This window comes from Protomyctophum bolini (assembly GCF_963924005.1).
Source record: "Protomyctophum bolini genome assembly, chromosome: 22".
Classification (NCBI taxonomy): domain Eukaryota; kingdom Metazoa; phylum Chordata; class Actinopteri; order Myctophiformes; family Myctophidae; genus Protomyctophum; species Protomyctophum bolini.
The window spans coordinates 36,400,492-36,412,162 of NC_137883.1; the positions used below are offsets into that span (position 1 = coordinate 36,400,492).

An 11,671-nucleotide genomic window follows, 5' to 3' on the forward strand; every position below is an offset into this window, starting at 1 on the left:
ATTGAAGAGGTGATGTGCAGGATGGGAGTTGTCTGCAATGATTTTATTTGCCTTCCTAATTATTCTGGTGGAATAGAGTGAGGAAAGTGTAGGGAGGCTGCATCCTATGTTTTTTGATGCGCGACGTACTACTCTTTCCAGCTTTGATTTGTCTTGAGAGGTTGTGTGACCAAACCAGACAAGCATGGAGAAGGTGAGAACACTTTCAATAGTGGCCCTATAGAAGTGAGTCATGGCTGCTTGGCTGACTTTGAACTTCTTAAGCTGCCGCAGGAAATAGAGACGCTGGTGTGATTTGCTTATTATGAGACTGGTGTTAAGATCCCCTTGATAAGGACTCATGGATGGTGGTCCCTAGGAACCGGAAGGAGGAAACTCTTTCTACCTCTTCCCCATTGATGAAGAGGGGGGGGGGGGGGGGGGGGGGAGGGGACACGATTTATTTTTCCTAAAATCTATGAACATCTCTTTGGTTTTAGAGATGTTTAGAATCAAGTTGTAACTCTCACACCATCTCACCAGCTCCTCTACTGCTCTGCGGTAGTCGGTTTCAACCTCGTTGGTAATAAGACCTACTAAAGATGTGTCATCAGCAAACTTATACATCATAACTGTACTAAAGTGAGATTGACAGAAATGAGTGTATAATAAGTACAGAAGTGGAGAAAGGACGCACCCCTGGGGGGCCCCAGTGTTTAGGAGCCTCGACAGCGAGACGAGGTCACCTATTTTGACCACCTGTTTCCTGTCACATAGAAAATTAAAGATCCATTTACATAGATGTGATCTGACGCCTAGCTCCTGTAGGGTTGAAATCAGCTTCCCCGGCACTATTGTGTTAAATGCGGAGCTGAAGTCAACAAAAAGTACACGAGCATAGGTGGATCTGGATTCTAGATGTTGAGTAATAGTGTGCAGACAGAGGGACACTGCATCATCTACACTCCTATTTGCTCTGTAGGCAAATTGGTGGGGATCTAGTGCTATGCTGGACAGGTGTTTACAGACCAGTCGCTCAAAGACTTTCATAATGACAGATGTTAGGGCAACAGGCCTATAGTCATTAAGACAGGTGATATTATTTTTCTTTGGGACAGGAATGATAACCGCAGATTTAAAGCAAGCAGGCACAGTACAGAGTTCCAGTGACCAGTTGAAAATAGAAGTGAGGACAGGTGCAAGTTGGTCGGCACAGTGCTTTAGTGTGGCAGACGACACGCCATCAGGCCCTGCCGCCTTTCTGGGGTTTTGCTGACGGAGCAACAGTCTGACATCATGTTCATGTATGTTGGGTGGAGAGTCACCCTGCTCTCTTGGAAAAGAGACGGGACTGATGGTCTTCACTGTCGAACCGACAATAAAAATCATTAAGCCTCCCAGGAAGGGAGGGGTCCAGGTCTGGAACATGGTGCTTGGTTTTGTAGTCAGTGATGTCCTGCAAACCCTGCCATACACCTTTGATGTCATTTGCTTGCAGTTTGTTTTCAAGCTTCACTTTGTAGGAGGCCTTAGCCTTAGACACAGCACGCTGAAATTCATATTTCAGTCTCTTATAATTCCCCATATCTCCACGTTTATAAGCAGCATGTTTCTCCCTACAAAGCGATCTCACTTCATTGTTGAACCAGGGCTTGCTGTTGTTAAAGACCGTAATGGTCCTTGTGGGAATGCAAACACTTTCACAGAAGTGAATATAGGATGTAACAGTGTCAGTGTACGTGTCAATATCCTGACCGTCAGCCCAGAGGTTAGTCCATTCTGTGGACTCCAAACAGTCCTGTAATGTATCTATGGCTTGTGTAGACCATTTCCTACATAGTTTGACAGTTGGTTTTGCCACCTTTAGTTTCTGTCGATACTTAGGGACTAGTAGAATGGTGTTGTGGTCGGACTCACCGAGAGGAGCTCTAGCCACTGCATGATATGCCTCTGGGATGGTCGAGTAGCACTGGTCCAGTGTTCTCTCCAACCTGGTGGCGATGTTGATCTGAGGTTTGTATCTAGGAAGAGCCTTCTTCAGGGATACGTGATTGAAGTCCCCCAGCGCGAGCACAACTGAGTCGGGATTGTTATTTTCCACCTCTGTGATGTTCTCGGACAGCTGCTGCATGGCAGACTGGGCAGCGCCGCTCGGAGGGATGTAGACCACACGGTGGGCCTTGATGCCGTCATAATGGCAGATTTTACACTTCCTGAAAATAGCCGATGTACAAGCTCACAATGTGTTGCGCTGTGACGCGTTGTGAGCTTGTAGATCTGCTATTTTCAAGCGTAAAATGACTTATAGGCCTACTGGATCTGTTGTCCGCTAGTCCCTTCCTAGCATTTTAGTCTAGTTTGTCATCATAGCTTAGTTTTCATTTAGTTTCTAATTCGTTTTCGTCAGTGAAAGATATAGTCGAAGAACGTTTATTTTTTTTCGTCTTAAGTTTTAGTCGACAAAATCAAACGGCTCAATCTGAGAAGGGATTCAGAGACTGAACAGTTAACTGATGTTCTGCCTCTGACGACCTTTTAACCAGTTAACTGATGTTCTGCCTCTGACGACCTTTTAACCAGTTAACTGATGTTCTGCCTCCGACGACCTTTTAACCAGTTAACTGATGTTCTGCCTCTGACGACCTTTTAACCAGTTAACTGATGTTCTGCCACTGACGACCTTTTAACACATTTAGTACCGGAACTGCATCAAAATAAAGGCGTTGCTTGCGCCGGAGTAATCGCCAGAGTAGTGATCGCTTCCATTTTGAAAGCCATGAACCGGAAATACTTTCTTAAAAAAGTTGACTGACAAAGTGCCATCACAATCTCCGATCATCTTAATATATTTATATACGCTACAAAAAGAGTTCATATTTTGCGGGAGAGACGGATGAGGAGCAGAAACGCAGCGCCAGCATATCGATCCATTCATCACCACGGAGAGCGCCCTGGATGAGGAGATACGAGTCATTCTTTCCGCCGCGCTAACATGGGAGTCAATGACAAGCTAATAGTTTCACAGAGCGTTAGCATACGGCAAGCGAAAAGCGAAATGCCAAAAAAAAAAGAAGTAATTATTCTGAATATTATTATCTCGCCCCGCGTCGTTTGGACGTCGCTAGGACGTCCACAGACGTCTAAGGCACCTCTCGGTTCCAATCCTTATGACGTTTCAGGACGTGTTATGTACTAAATGTGTTAACCAGTTAACTGATGTTCTGCCTCTGACGACCTTTTAACCAGTTAACTGATGTTCTGCCTCTGACGACCTTTTAACCAGTTAACTGATGTTCTGCCTCTGACGACCTTTTAACCAGTTAACTGATGTTCTGCCTCTGACGACCTTTTCCGTTTGGCAGATTCGGGCTTCCTGGACGACGCGCCGTACGACAGCATCTCCCTCGGCCCCGGGTTCGACCGGCCCTACCAGTTCGACCCCAAGGTCAGTGGCGGAAAGTAACCGAGTACATGTACTTTAGTACTGTGCTTAAAGGTAGAGTCAGTGATTTCACTTAATTCAAATATCACTTATTTTTTTGTTTTGTTGTGATAATCCTCTCTACTATAGAGCGTGCTGACCATATAAGGAGTTCCTCCCTGTCCCCAGTTAACCCCTGGGGGTCAAAAAACCTTAGGTTTTGTTTTTGGCTCTCTATCCTGATTGGATGAAACGCTTAGGTCCCACAGCCAAAAACGAAACCTAAGGGTTTTTGACTGGAATCACTGACACCCCCTTTAAGTACATTTTGACCTGGGTCCGATTCTAAAAATGTCTGTTTGAAAATGACAGTTTTCTGAAAAAGCTATGTTTCTGTCAGTCGTTCTTCGATTTTTCAAAAATAGCAGAACCTACAAGCTCGTAGCGCGCCACTCGGTGGCGCGCTATGAGCTTGTAGATCTGCTATTTTTCAATAGCTAAAGCATAACATAATTCTAACACCAAAAGGGGTTCCCGCCCAAAATGGGTTAAGTACAATTTTTTAAAGTATACGTGTTCTACTTGAGTATTTCCAATGTCTACTTCAGTACATTTTGGATCTACTGTACTTTTACTCCACTCTACAATTATTCAAATATTTATATACAGTTGAAAAGTTGAAACGGGCCACTCTGCATAGTGAGTACTCCCTACTCTTGGTATTTTAAGTACTCTGCATAGTGAGTACTCCCTACTCTTGGTATTTTAAGTACTCTGCATAGTGAGTACTCCCTACTCTTGGTATTTTAAGTACTCTGCATAGTGAGTACTCCCTACTCTTGGTATTTTAAGTACTCTGCATAGTGAGTACTCCCTACTCTTGGTATTTTAAGTACTCTGCATAGTGAGTACTCCCTACTCTTGGTATTTTAAGTACTCTGCATAGTGAGTACTCCCTACTCTTGGTATTTTAAGTACTCTGCATAGTGAGTACTCCCTACTCTTGGTATTTTAAGTACTCTGCATAGTGAGTACTCCCTACTCTTGGTATTTTAAGTACTCTGCATAGTGAGTACTCCCTACTCTTGGTAATGTAAGTACTCTGCATAGTGAGTACTCCCTACTCTTGGTAATGTAAGTACTCTGCATAGTGAGTACTCCCTACTCTTGGTACTTTAATTACTCTGCTTAGTGAGTACTTCCTACTCTTGGTAATTTAATAATAATAATAATAATAAAACTTTATTTGTATAGCACCTTTCATGACATGAAATGCAGCTCAGAGTGCTTTACAGAAAAATGGAGAATAAAAGAAAAGCAAGGCAACGACATTAAAAACAAGCAGTAATGCAATACAGTGAGGACATGAATAACAAAAATAAAAGATCAATTAAAAGCAAGAGTGTAGAAGTAGGTCTTGAGCTGAGCTTTAAAAGTGTCTACAGAGGCTGCCTGACGAAGGTACAGTGGGAGCTTGTTCCATGCCGACGGCCCGTAGAAGCAAAAAGCTGCTTCCCCGTATTTTTCAGTTGCCTTTTTTTTTGGCAACTAAAGTACTCTGCAAGCCAGGGCTTTTCTACTTTTTTTTACTTTTTGTTTTCGAATTCCAGACTTTTTTACTTGTAACGGAGTACTTATACGTTCCAGTATTGATAATTTGAGTAACCCCGCCCCCCAGGTGCGCGAGGCCAAGAGCATCCAGCTCTACAAGCACCTCAACCTGAAGAACTGCATCTGGACCTTCGACGCGTTCTACGACATGACGGAGCTCATCGATGTCTGTGGAGGCTCCGTCACCGCAGACTTCCAGGTACCCATTACTTACTACGACTACTTACTACGATTACTTACTACGACTACTTACTACGACATGACGATTACTTACTACGATTACTTACTACGATTACTTACTACGACATGACGATTACTTACTACGATTACTTACTACGATTACTTACTACGATTACTTACTACGACATGACGATTACTTACTACGATTACTTACTACGATTACTTACTACGACATGACGATTACTTACTACGATTACTTACTACGATTACTTACTACGATTACTTACTACGACATGACGATTACTTACTACGATTACTTACTACGATTACTTACTACGACATGACGATTACTTACTACGATTACTTACTACGATTACTTACTACGATTACTTACTACGACATGACGATTACTTACTACGACATGACGATTACTTACTACGACTACTTACTACGATTACTTACTACGACTACTTACTACGATTACTTACTACGATTACTTACTAGGTGCGGGACTCGGCCCAGTCCTTCCTTAACGGTGTGTCTGTGGTTTGTGTCTGTAGGGCCCAGTCCTTCCTTAACGGTGTGTCTGTGGTTTGTGTCTGTAGGGCCCAGTCCTTCATTAACCCATTCTGACCTGAGATCAGATTCATATACAAGGTTTCCACTGGACACACACTGGTCTGATGAACCCATTCTGACCTGAGATCAGATTCTAAAAATGTCAGTCGTTCTTCGATTTTTCGAAAATAGCAGACCTACAAGCTCGTAGCGCGCCACTCGGTGGCGCGCTATGAGCTTGTAGATCTGCTATTTTTCAATAGCTAAAGCATAACACGATGCTAACACCAAAACGGGTTCCCGTTCAGAATGGGTTAACGGTGTGTCTGTGCTTGTGTGTCTGTAGGTGCGGGACTCGGCCCAGTCCTTCCTGACGTTGTGTGTCTGTGGTTTGTGTCTGTAGGTGCGGGACTCGGCCCAGTCCTTCCTGACGGTGTGTGTCTGTGGTTTTGTGTCTGTAGGTGCGGGACTCGGCCCAGTCCTTCCTGACGGTGTGTGTCTGTGGTTGTGTGTCTGTAGGTGCGGGACTCGGCCCAGTCCTTCCTGACGGTGTGTCTGTGGTTGTGTGTCTGTAGGTGCGGGACTCGACCCAGTCCTTCCTGACGGTGTGTGTCTGTGGTTGTGTGTCTGTAGGTGCGGGACTCGGCCCAGTCCTTCCTGACGGTGTGTCTGTGGTTGTGTGTCTGTAGGTGCGGGACTCGGCCCAGTCCTTCCTTAACGGTGTGTCTGTGGTTGTGTGTCTGTAGGTGCGGGACTCGGCCCAGTCCTTCCTGACGGTGTGTCTGTGGTTGTGTGTCTGTAGGTGCGGGACTCGGCCCAGTCCTTCCTGACGTTGTGTGTCTGTGGTTGTGTGTCTGTAGGTGCGGGACTCGGCCCAGTCCTTCCTGACGGTGTGTCTGTGGTTGTGTGTCTGTAGGTGCGGGACTCGGCCCAGTCCTTCCTTAACGGTGTGTCTGTGCTTGTGTCTGTAGGTGCGGGACTCGGCCCAGTCCTTCCTGACGGTGCAGGTCCCTCTCTACGTGTCCTACATCTACGTGACCGCGCCGCGGGGCTGGGCGTCTCTGGAGCACCACACGGAGATGGACTTCTCCTTCTTCTACGACACCGTGCTGTGGAGGACAGGTGAGGAGGGGGGGGGGGGCAGGTGAGGGGGGGGGGGGCAGGATCACTTATTTAAGCAATATTACACGAGAGGGTGTGGGTTAACGTGATTATTGCCACGACAGTGATGCGGTCAGGAACGAGACGGAGTCGAGTTCCGCAAGCATCACTGAAGTGGCAATAATCACGTTAACCCACACCCTCTCGTGTAATATTGCAATTCTACCACAGTTACCCTTAAAACTATTAAAATCGCTGAAAGAATATATTTTTTTAATGACAGATGTAGTCACTACGACCACAACCTTCCCAAGAAACTAGCTAGCCTAGCCACCGAGTTTGCTAGCGCTCTGGGAGAACAGAGCAGCTGAATTCTTTGTTTTGATTATAGGTGGTGAACGGTGCTGGTTTAACCCACGGCTAGAAGGCTGTTTCAACCAATCAGATTGCTTCCTCGAAACGACCTGTGGTAGAATTGCGTGTAAATTAGGCATGTGAATCTCGTCTCATCTCACGATTCGATACGCATCTCGATGCACTGCCAGCGATACCATACATTAGAGATACATGGAATCCCCTGGCGATACGATGCGATACGATTCTCCCTCTTCCCGATGCGATGCGATGCGATAACCATTTAGTTCAAATCAATGCGATACGATGCGATTCACCCCTCTACCGATACGATTTGATGGTGATTCATCACAATAGAAAGGATTTATATTAAAGCTCTATTAATTTCCCAAAACATGTAAAAATGCATTACATTTAAATTCAAAGCAATTTATTGTTTTACTGTAGGTTAGTATTATAGCTCTGCATCTCAAACAACCCAACTTATAGAATTCTGTAAGTAAACAAAGGGTCTGCTCTCTGCTGGTTATTGTGGAATTGTTAGATTACTAATAATCATAGGCTATAGTATAATTATTATATCTCAAAGGTCAATTTGAGGTTTTGAGTATAGAGGTTTCAAGAGATTAAAATGTAATAGCCTATCGTTCATCAATTAATGTTACCAATCTATGTAAAGCGCCTTGGATAAAGGCGCTATATAAATGCACCATTTACCAAATGCACCATTTACCAACATATAAATAGAAAAGAAACAAATAAACAAAACAAAAATTACAGGTCACACTTGTAGTGCTGTCAAACAAGTCTATGTCTAGTTTAATCTGCAACAGTTTTATAATATAATTGCCTATGTATAGTGGGGGTCCCTACTTGATCTCTCACTCTCAGCTAAGTGGTCCTTGGCTTGACCTGAAAAACATTGAAGACCCTGGCCTGCATGTATTATTAACGTTATAAATACATAGCAGATGTACAAGCTCACAACGCGTCTCATCCACGCCCGCTGTGAGCTTGTGGATCTGCAATTTTAGGCGTGCGACCCCGTCTTGCTGCAGAATATAAATAAGGCTTCGTTCTTTCCCAGAGAACAGCAGGGGAAAGCTGGACAGTGGAAAGTTGGGAAACGGTTGTAAACGACTTTAAACGCAAGCAGTAGCCTACACCCTGCTGTGGCGTTGTTGTACACGTGTGTGCAGACTGCAAAAGCTTTCTTTAATTACAAATTGATAATGATCGCGACGCAGATTTGCGTCGGATAATCAGCAAGCACAGCTTTGTAGTGTGGATCATTACCAGCAGTCCAACACGCAGCGCTACAGTGAAAAGTCAACTGATCGACGGACAAAGCTACTCGGACAGCTATTTTATGAAGCTAAAGAGTAAAGGTGGTGCTTCTTGTTTAATGCGTGGGGCTCACTTCTGTTAGTCGCGGGTGCTATTATAGTCTGAGTCTGTTTGTTGTCTCAACGTGTCTCCTCTGCGGGAAGCACCCTCTGCACCGTCGTACGGTAGCTTCTGTTCACTGACTGTGGGCGCGTTCGGAAATACCACACCGGAGCACACTCTCCTATTAGTTTGCATTGCACAGTGGGCTCAGTGCGCTATTTCCGAACGCGCCCTGTGTGTGCGCTGCAACTCGCGAGAGACCTTTTTTTTCCCTTCCTTTTCTGATGGTACGTTGAATGCGCCTCGGAAACACAGGATAGGGTGAAATTTACCATGAAAAAACGGTGCAAACACGGATTTTACCGATGAAAGCACTCCGCGAACGATGCATCGAGATTTCACCCGTCAATTTTACCGAAACACAGTGAATGAACCGATTCACTCGCATCGCGCACGTCATAATCGATGTATCGATACGTATCGATTATTTTCCACATGCCTAGTGTAAATCCTATGGAATCTTAGTAGTTGTGATTTGACTATTCCTGTGTAGGAGTGTGCCGGGTGGAATGACGTTTTGTGTGATAGGGCGTGAGTGTCCGTTTCTTTAAAGAATACTTTTAAGTCTAGTTTCCCGTTTGTGTTAAAGTTTGGGCCCTTTGAAGATTGTTACATCAAGAAAGTCAATCTTTTCTGTGTGTGTGTGTCACATATTTTATCGTTATGGATCTATGATGGCTATTTAAAACATCAATAAATTCCTTGAATTCTTCTTGGCTATGTTCCCATATTCCAAATATATCATCCAGGAATATATATAGTAATGTGTTGGTTTTAGTCTGCAGTCTGTTCCCATATGCTCATGTAAATGTTCGCATAAGATGGTGCAAATCTCTTTCCCATGGCCGTGCCTTTGATTTGTAAATAGAACTTGGTGGGGGGGGGGGGGGGGGGGGACAGGTGAGGGGGGGCACAGAAAGACTTCAGTGCATTGTGCTTACACATGTGTAGGCACAGTGCAAGGAATGAATACATTCGCCATGTATCCGAAGGAAGTCTGATCCAATCACTTTTTAGATTTACTCCAGTTTAATCCTGAGTTTAAAAGTTTTGTTGTGTTTCAAGATCTGATTTATTTAGGCATGTTTAATTAAGCCTCCAGGGAAATCCGTGTTGAGGTTCTTAATCCACTTGTTTTTCATTAAAACGTCTTTGTCCTAAAACTGTCACAGTTAGGATTGTGTTGAAAAGTCCAGCGCCTTTTAGGGCTTCAATGCCGTGAGCCATGAAACGTTGCACCAATCTTGTGGTTGTCTTTTTGGCATTGTTTAATATTGTATCTGTGTCGTCCCAGCCTAGTACCTATTGTTTTACCCGTTTCTCCGACATATTGTAAACCACATTTTTCACATGTGATTAAGTAAATGCAGTTGCTGGTTCTGGCTGTTATTTGTTGTGTAATCTCCAACACGCGTTTTGTGGTTCTATTTTTTACTAATTGTTTGTGTTTGAAGTATTCTGGTCCCTGGCGTGCTGGTGTGTTGATTTCTTTTAGCTTGCTGTGTACTAGATAATCTTTAAGGTTTTTATTTTTTCTGTAGGCCGATATAAATTTATAATCTTTTAGAAGATCGTCCGTTCGGTTCTCAAAATTCCTTTTTATTCTGTTGTTGGCTAGTCTGCTCTGTGTGGAATAACTGGTTATCAGGGCCAATTTGGGGCCTGTATCCCGCACTCTTATTTCTAAGAAGGTATTTTGGGCTTTCCGGAGTAATGTCCTAGTGTATCCTCTTAGTCTGAGAGCATTAAATAGAGTTTTACAAGCTATTTCATTAATGTGATGGGGGGGAGGGGGGAGAACAGGTGAGGGGGGGGGGGGGAGCAGAACAGGAGAGACGGAGAGCACTCGTAACCCGCCGTGTTGGGGTCAGCGTGGATGTGACCTGTTGACCTGACCTCTGACCTTTCCTTTGACCTTTGCAGGCATCCAGACGGACAGCGTGCTGTCGGCGCGGCTGCAGGTCATACGCATCTACATCCGGGAGGACGGGCGGCTGGTCATCGAGTTCAAGACGCACGCCAAGTTCAGAGGTCGGTCGGTCCTCCTGCCTTTGGTGTTAGCATTATGCTAATGCTTCAGCTATTGAAAAATAGCAGATCTACCAGCTGTAGAATAAAGCATATTGTATCTTAGCTGTGGGGCTTATTGTCCCATTGTCCGTGTAGTGCTAATCTCCCACTGATCCTGCGCAGCTATAGGGCTCTTGTCTAGATAGAGCGATAGATAGATAGCTTTATTGTCATTCAGCAGATACATAAAATGCATAAGAGAACGAAATGTCGTTTCACTGGCTTTTAGTATGCTAGTTAACCCATTCTGACCTGAGATCAGATTCATACGAGGTTTCCACTAGGACACACACTGGTCTGATTAACCCATTCTGACCTGAGATCAGATTCTAAAAATGTCAGTCGCTCTTCGATTTTTCAAAAATAGCAGACCTACAAGCTCGTAGCGCGCCACTCGGTGGCGCGCTACGAGCTTGTAGATCTGCTATTTTTCAATAGCTAAAGCATAACATGATGCTAACACCAGAATGGGTTCCCGTTCAGAATGGGTTAAAAGAGCTAAAATACTATTAAAATCTAAATTCCACTTAAAAACAAATACATTAAAATAAGTTAAAAAGCACCATTAGTTCACTGAGAGACAGATATTGCACAACAGGAGTCCTTATATCAGCATATAGGGGGAAAAGGTTATAGGGGATTTTGCACTTGTTCAAAAGTCTGATGGCTTTGGGGGAAAAAGCTCTTGGAAAATCTTGCTGTTTTACTTCCAATGCTTCAGAGGGTTAAAACAGAGTGAACAGTCCCTGGTGTGGGTGGGTGGGTGGGGTCATTCAACAGAGTGAACAGTCCCTGGTGTGGGTGGGTGGGGTCATTCAACAGAGTGAACAGTCCCTGGTGTGGGTGGGTGGGTGGGGTCATTCAACAGAGTGAACAGTCCCTGGTGTGGGTGGGTGGGTGGGGTCATTCAACAGAGTGAACAGTCCCTGGTGTGGGTGGGTGGGTGGG

General features: G+C 44.5%; 1 protein-coding gene across 1 annotated transcript in view; it reads left to right on the forward strand.

Moving 5' to 3' along the window:
* Positions 1 to 10,707, forward strand: part of fras1 (Fraser extracellular matrix complex subunit 1) — a gene marked incomplete at its 3' end in the record, with an annotated part of 149,103 nt that extends 138,396 nt beyond the window's left edge. The window contains 4 exon segments of the mRNA XM_080755717.1: positions 3,342 to 3,424; positions 5,079 to 5,210; positions 6,721 to 6,871; positions 10,577 to 10,707. Coding sequence (XP_080611843.1) covers positions 3,342 to 3,424; positions 5,079 to 5,210; positions 6,721 to 6,871; positions 10,577 to 10,707 — 497 coding nt within the window.
* Positions 10,708 to 11,671: the final 964 nt, after the last annotated feature.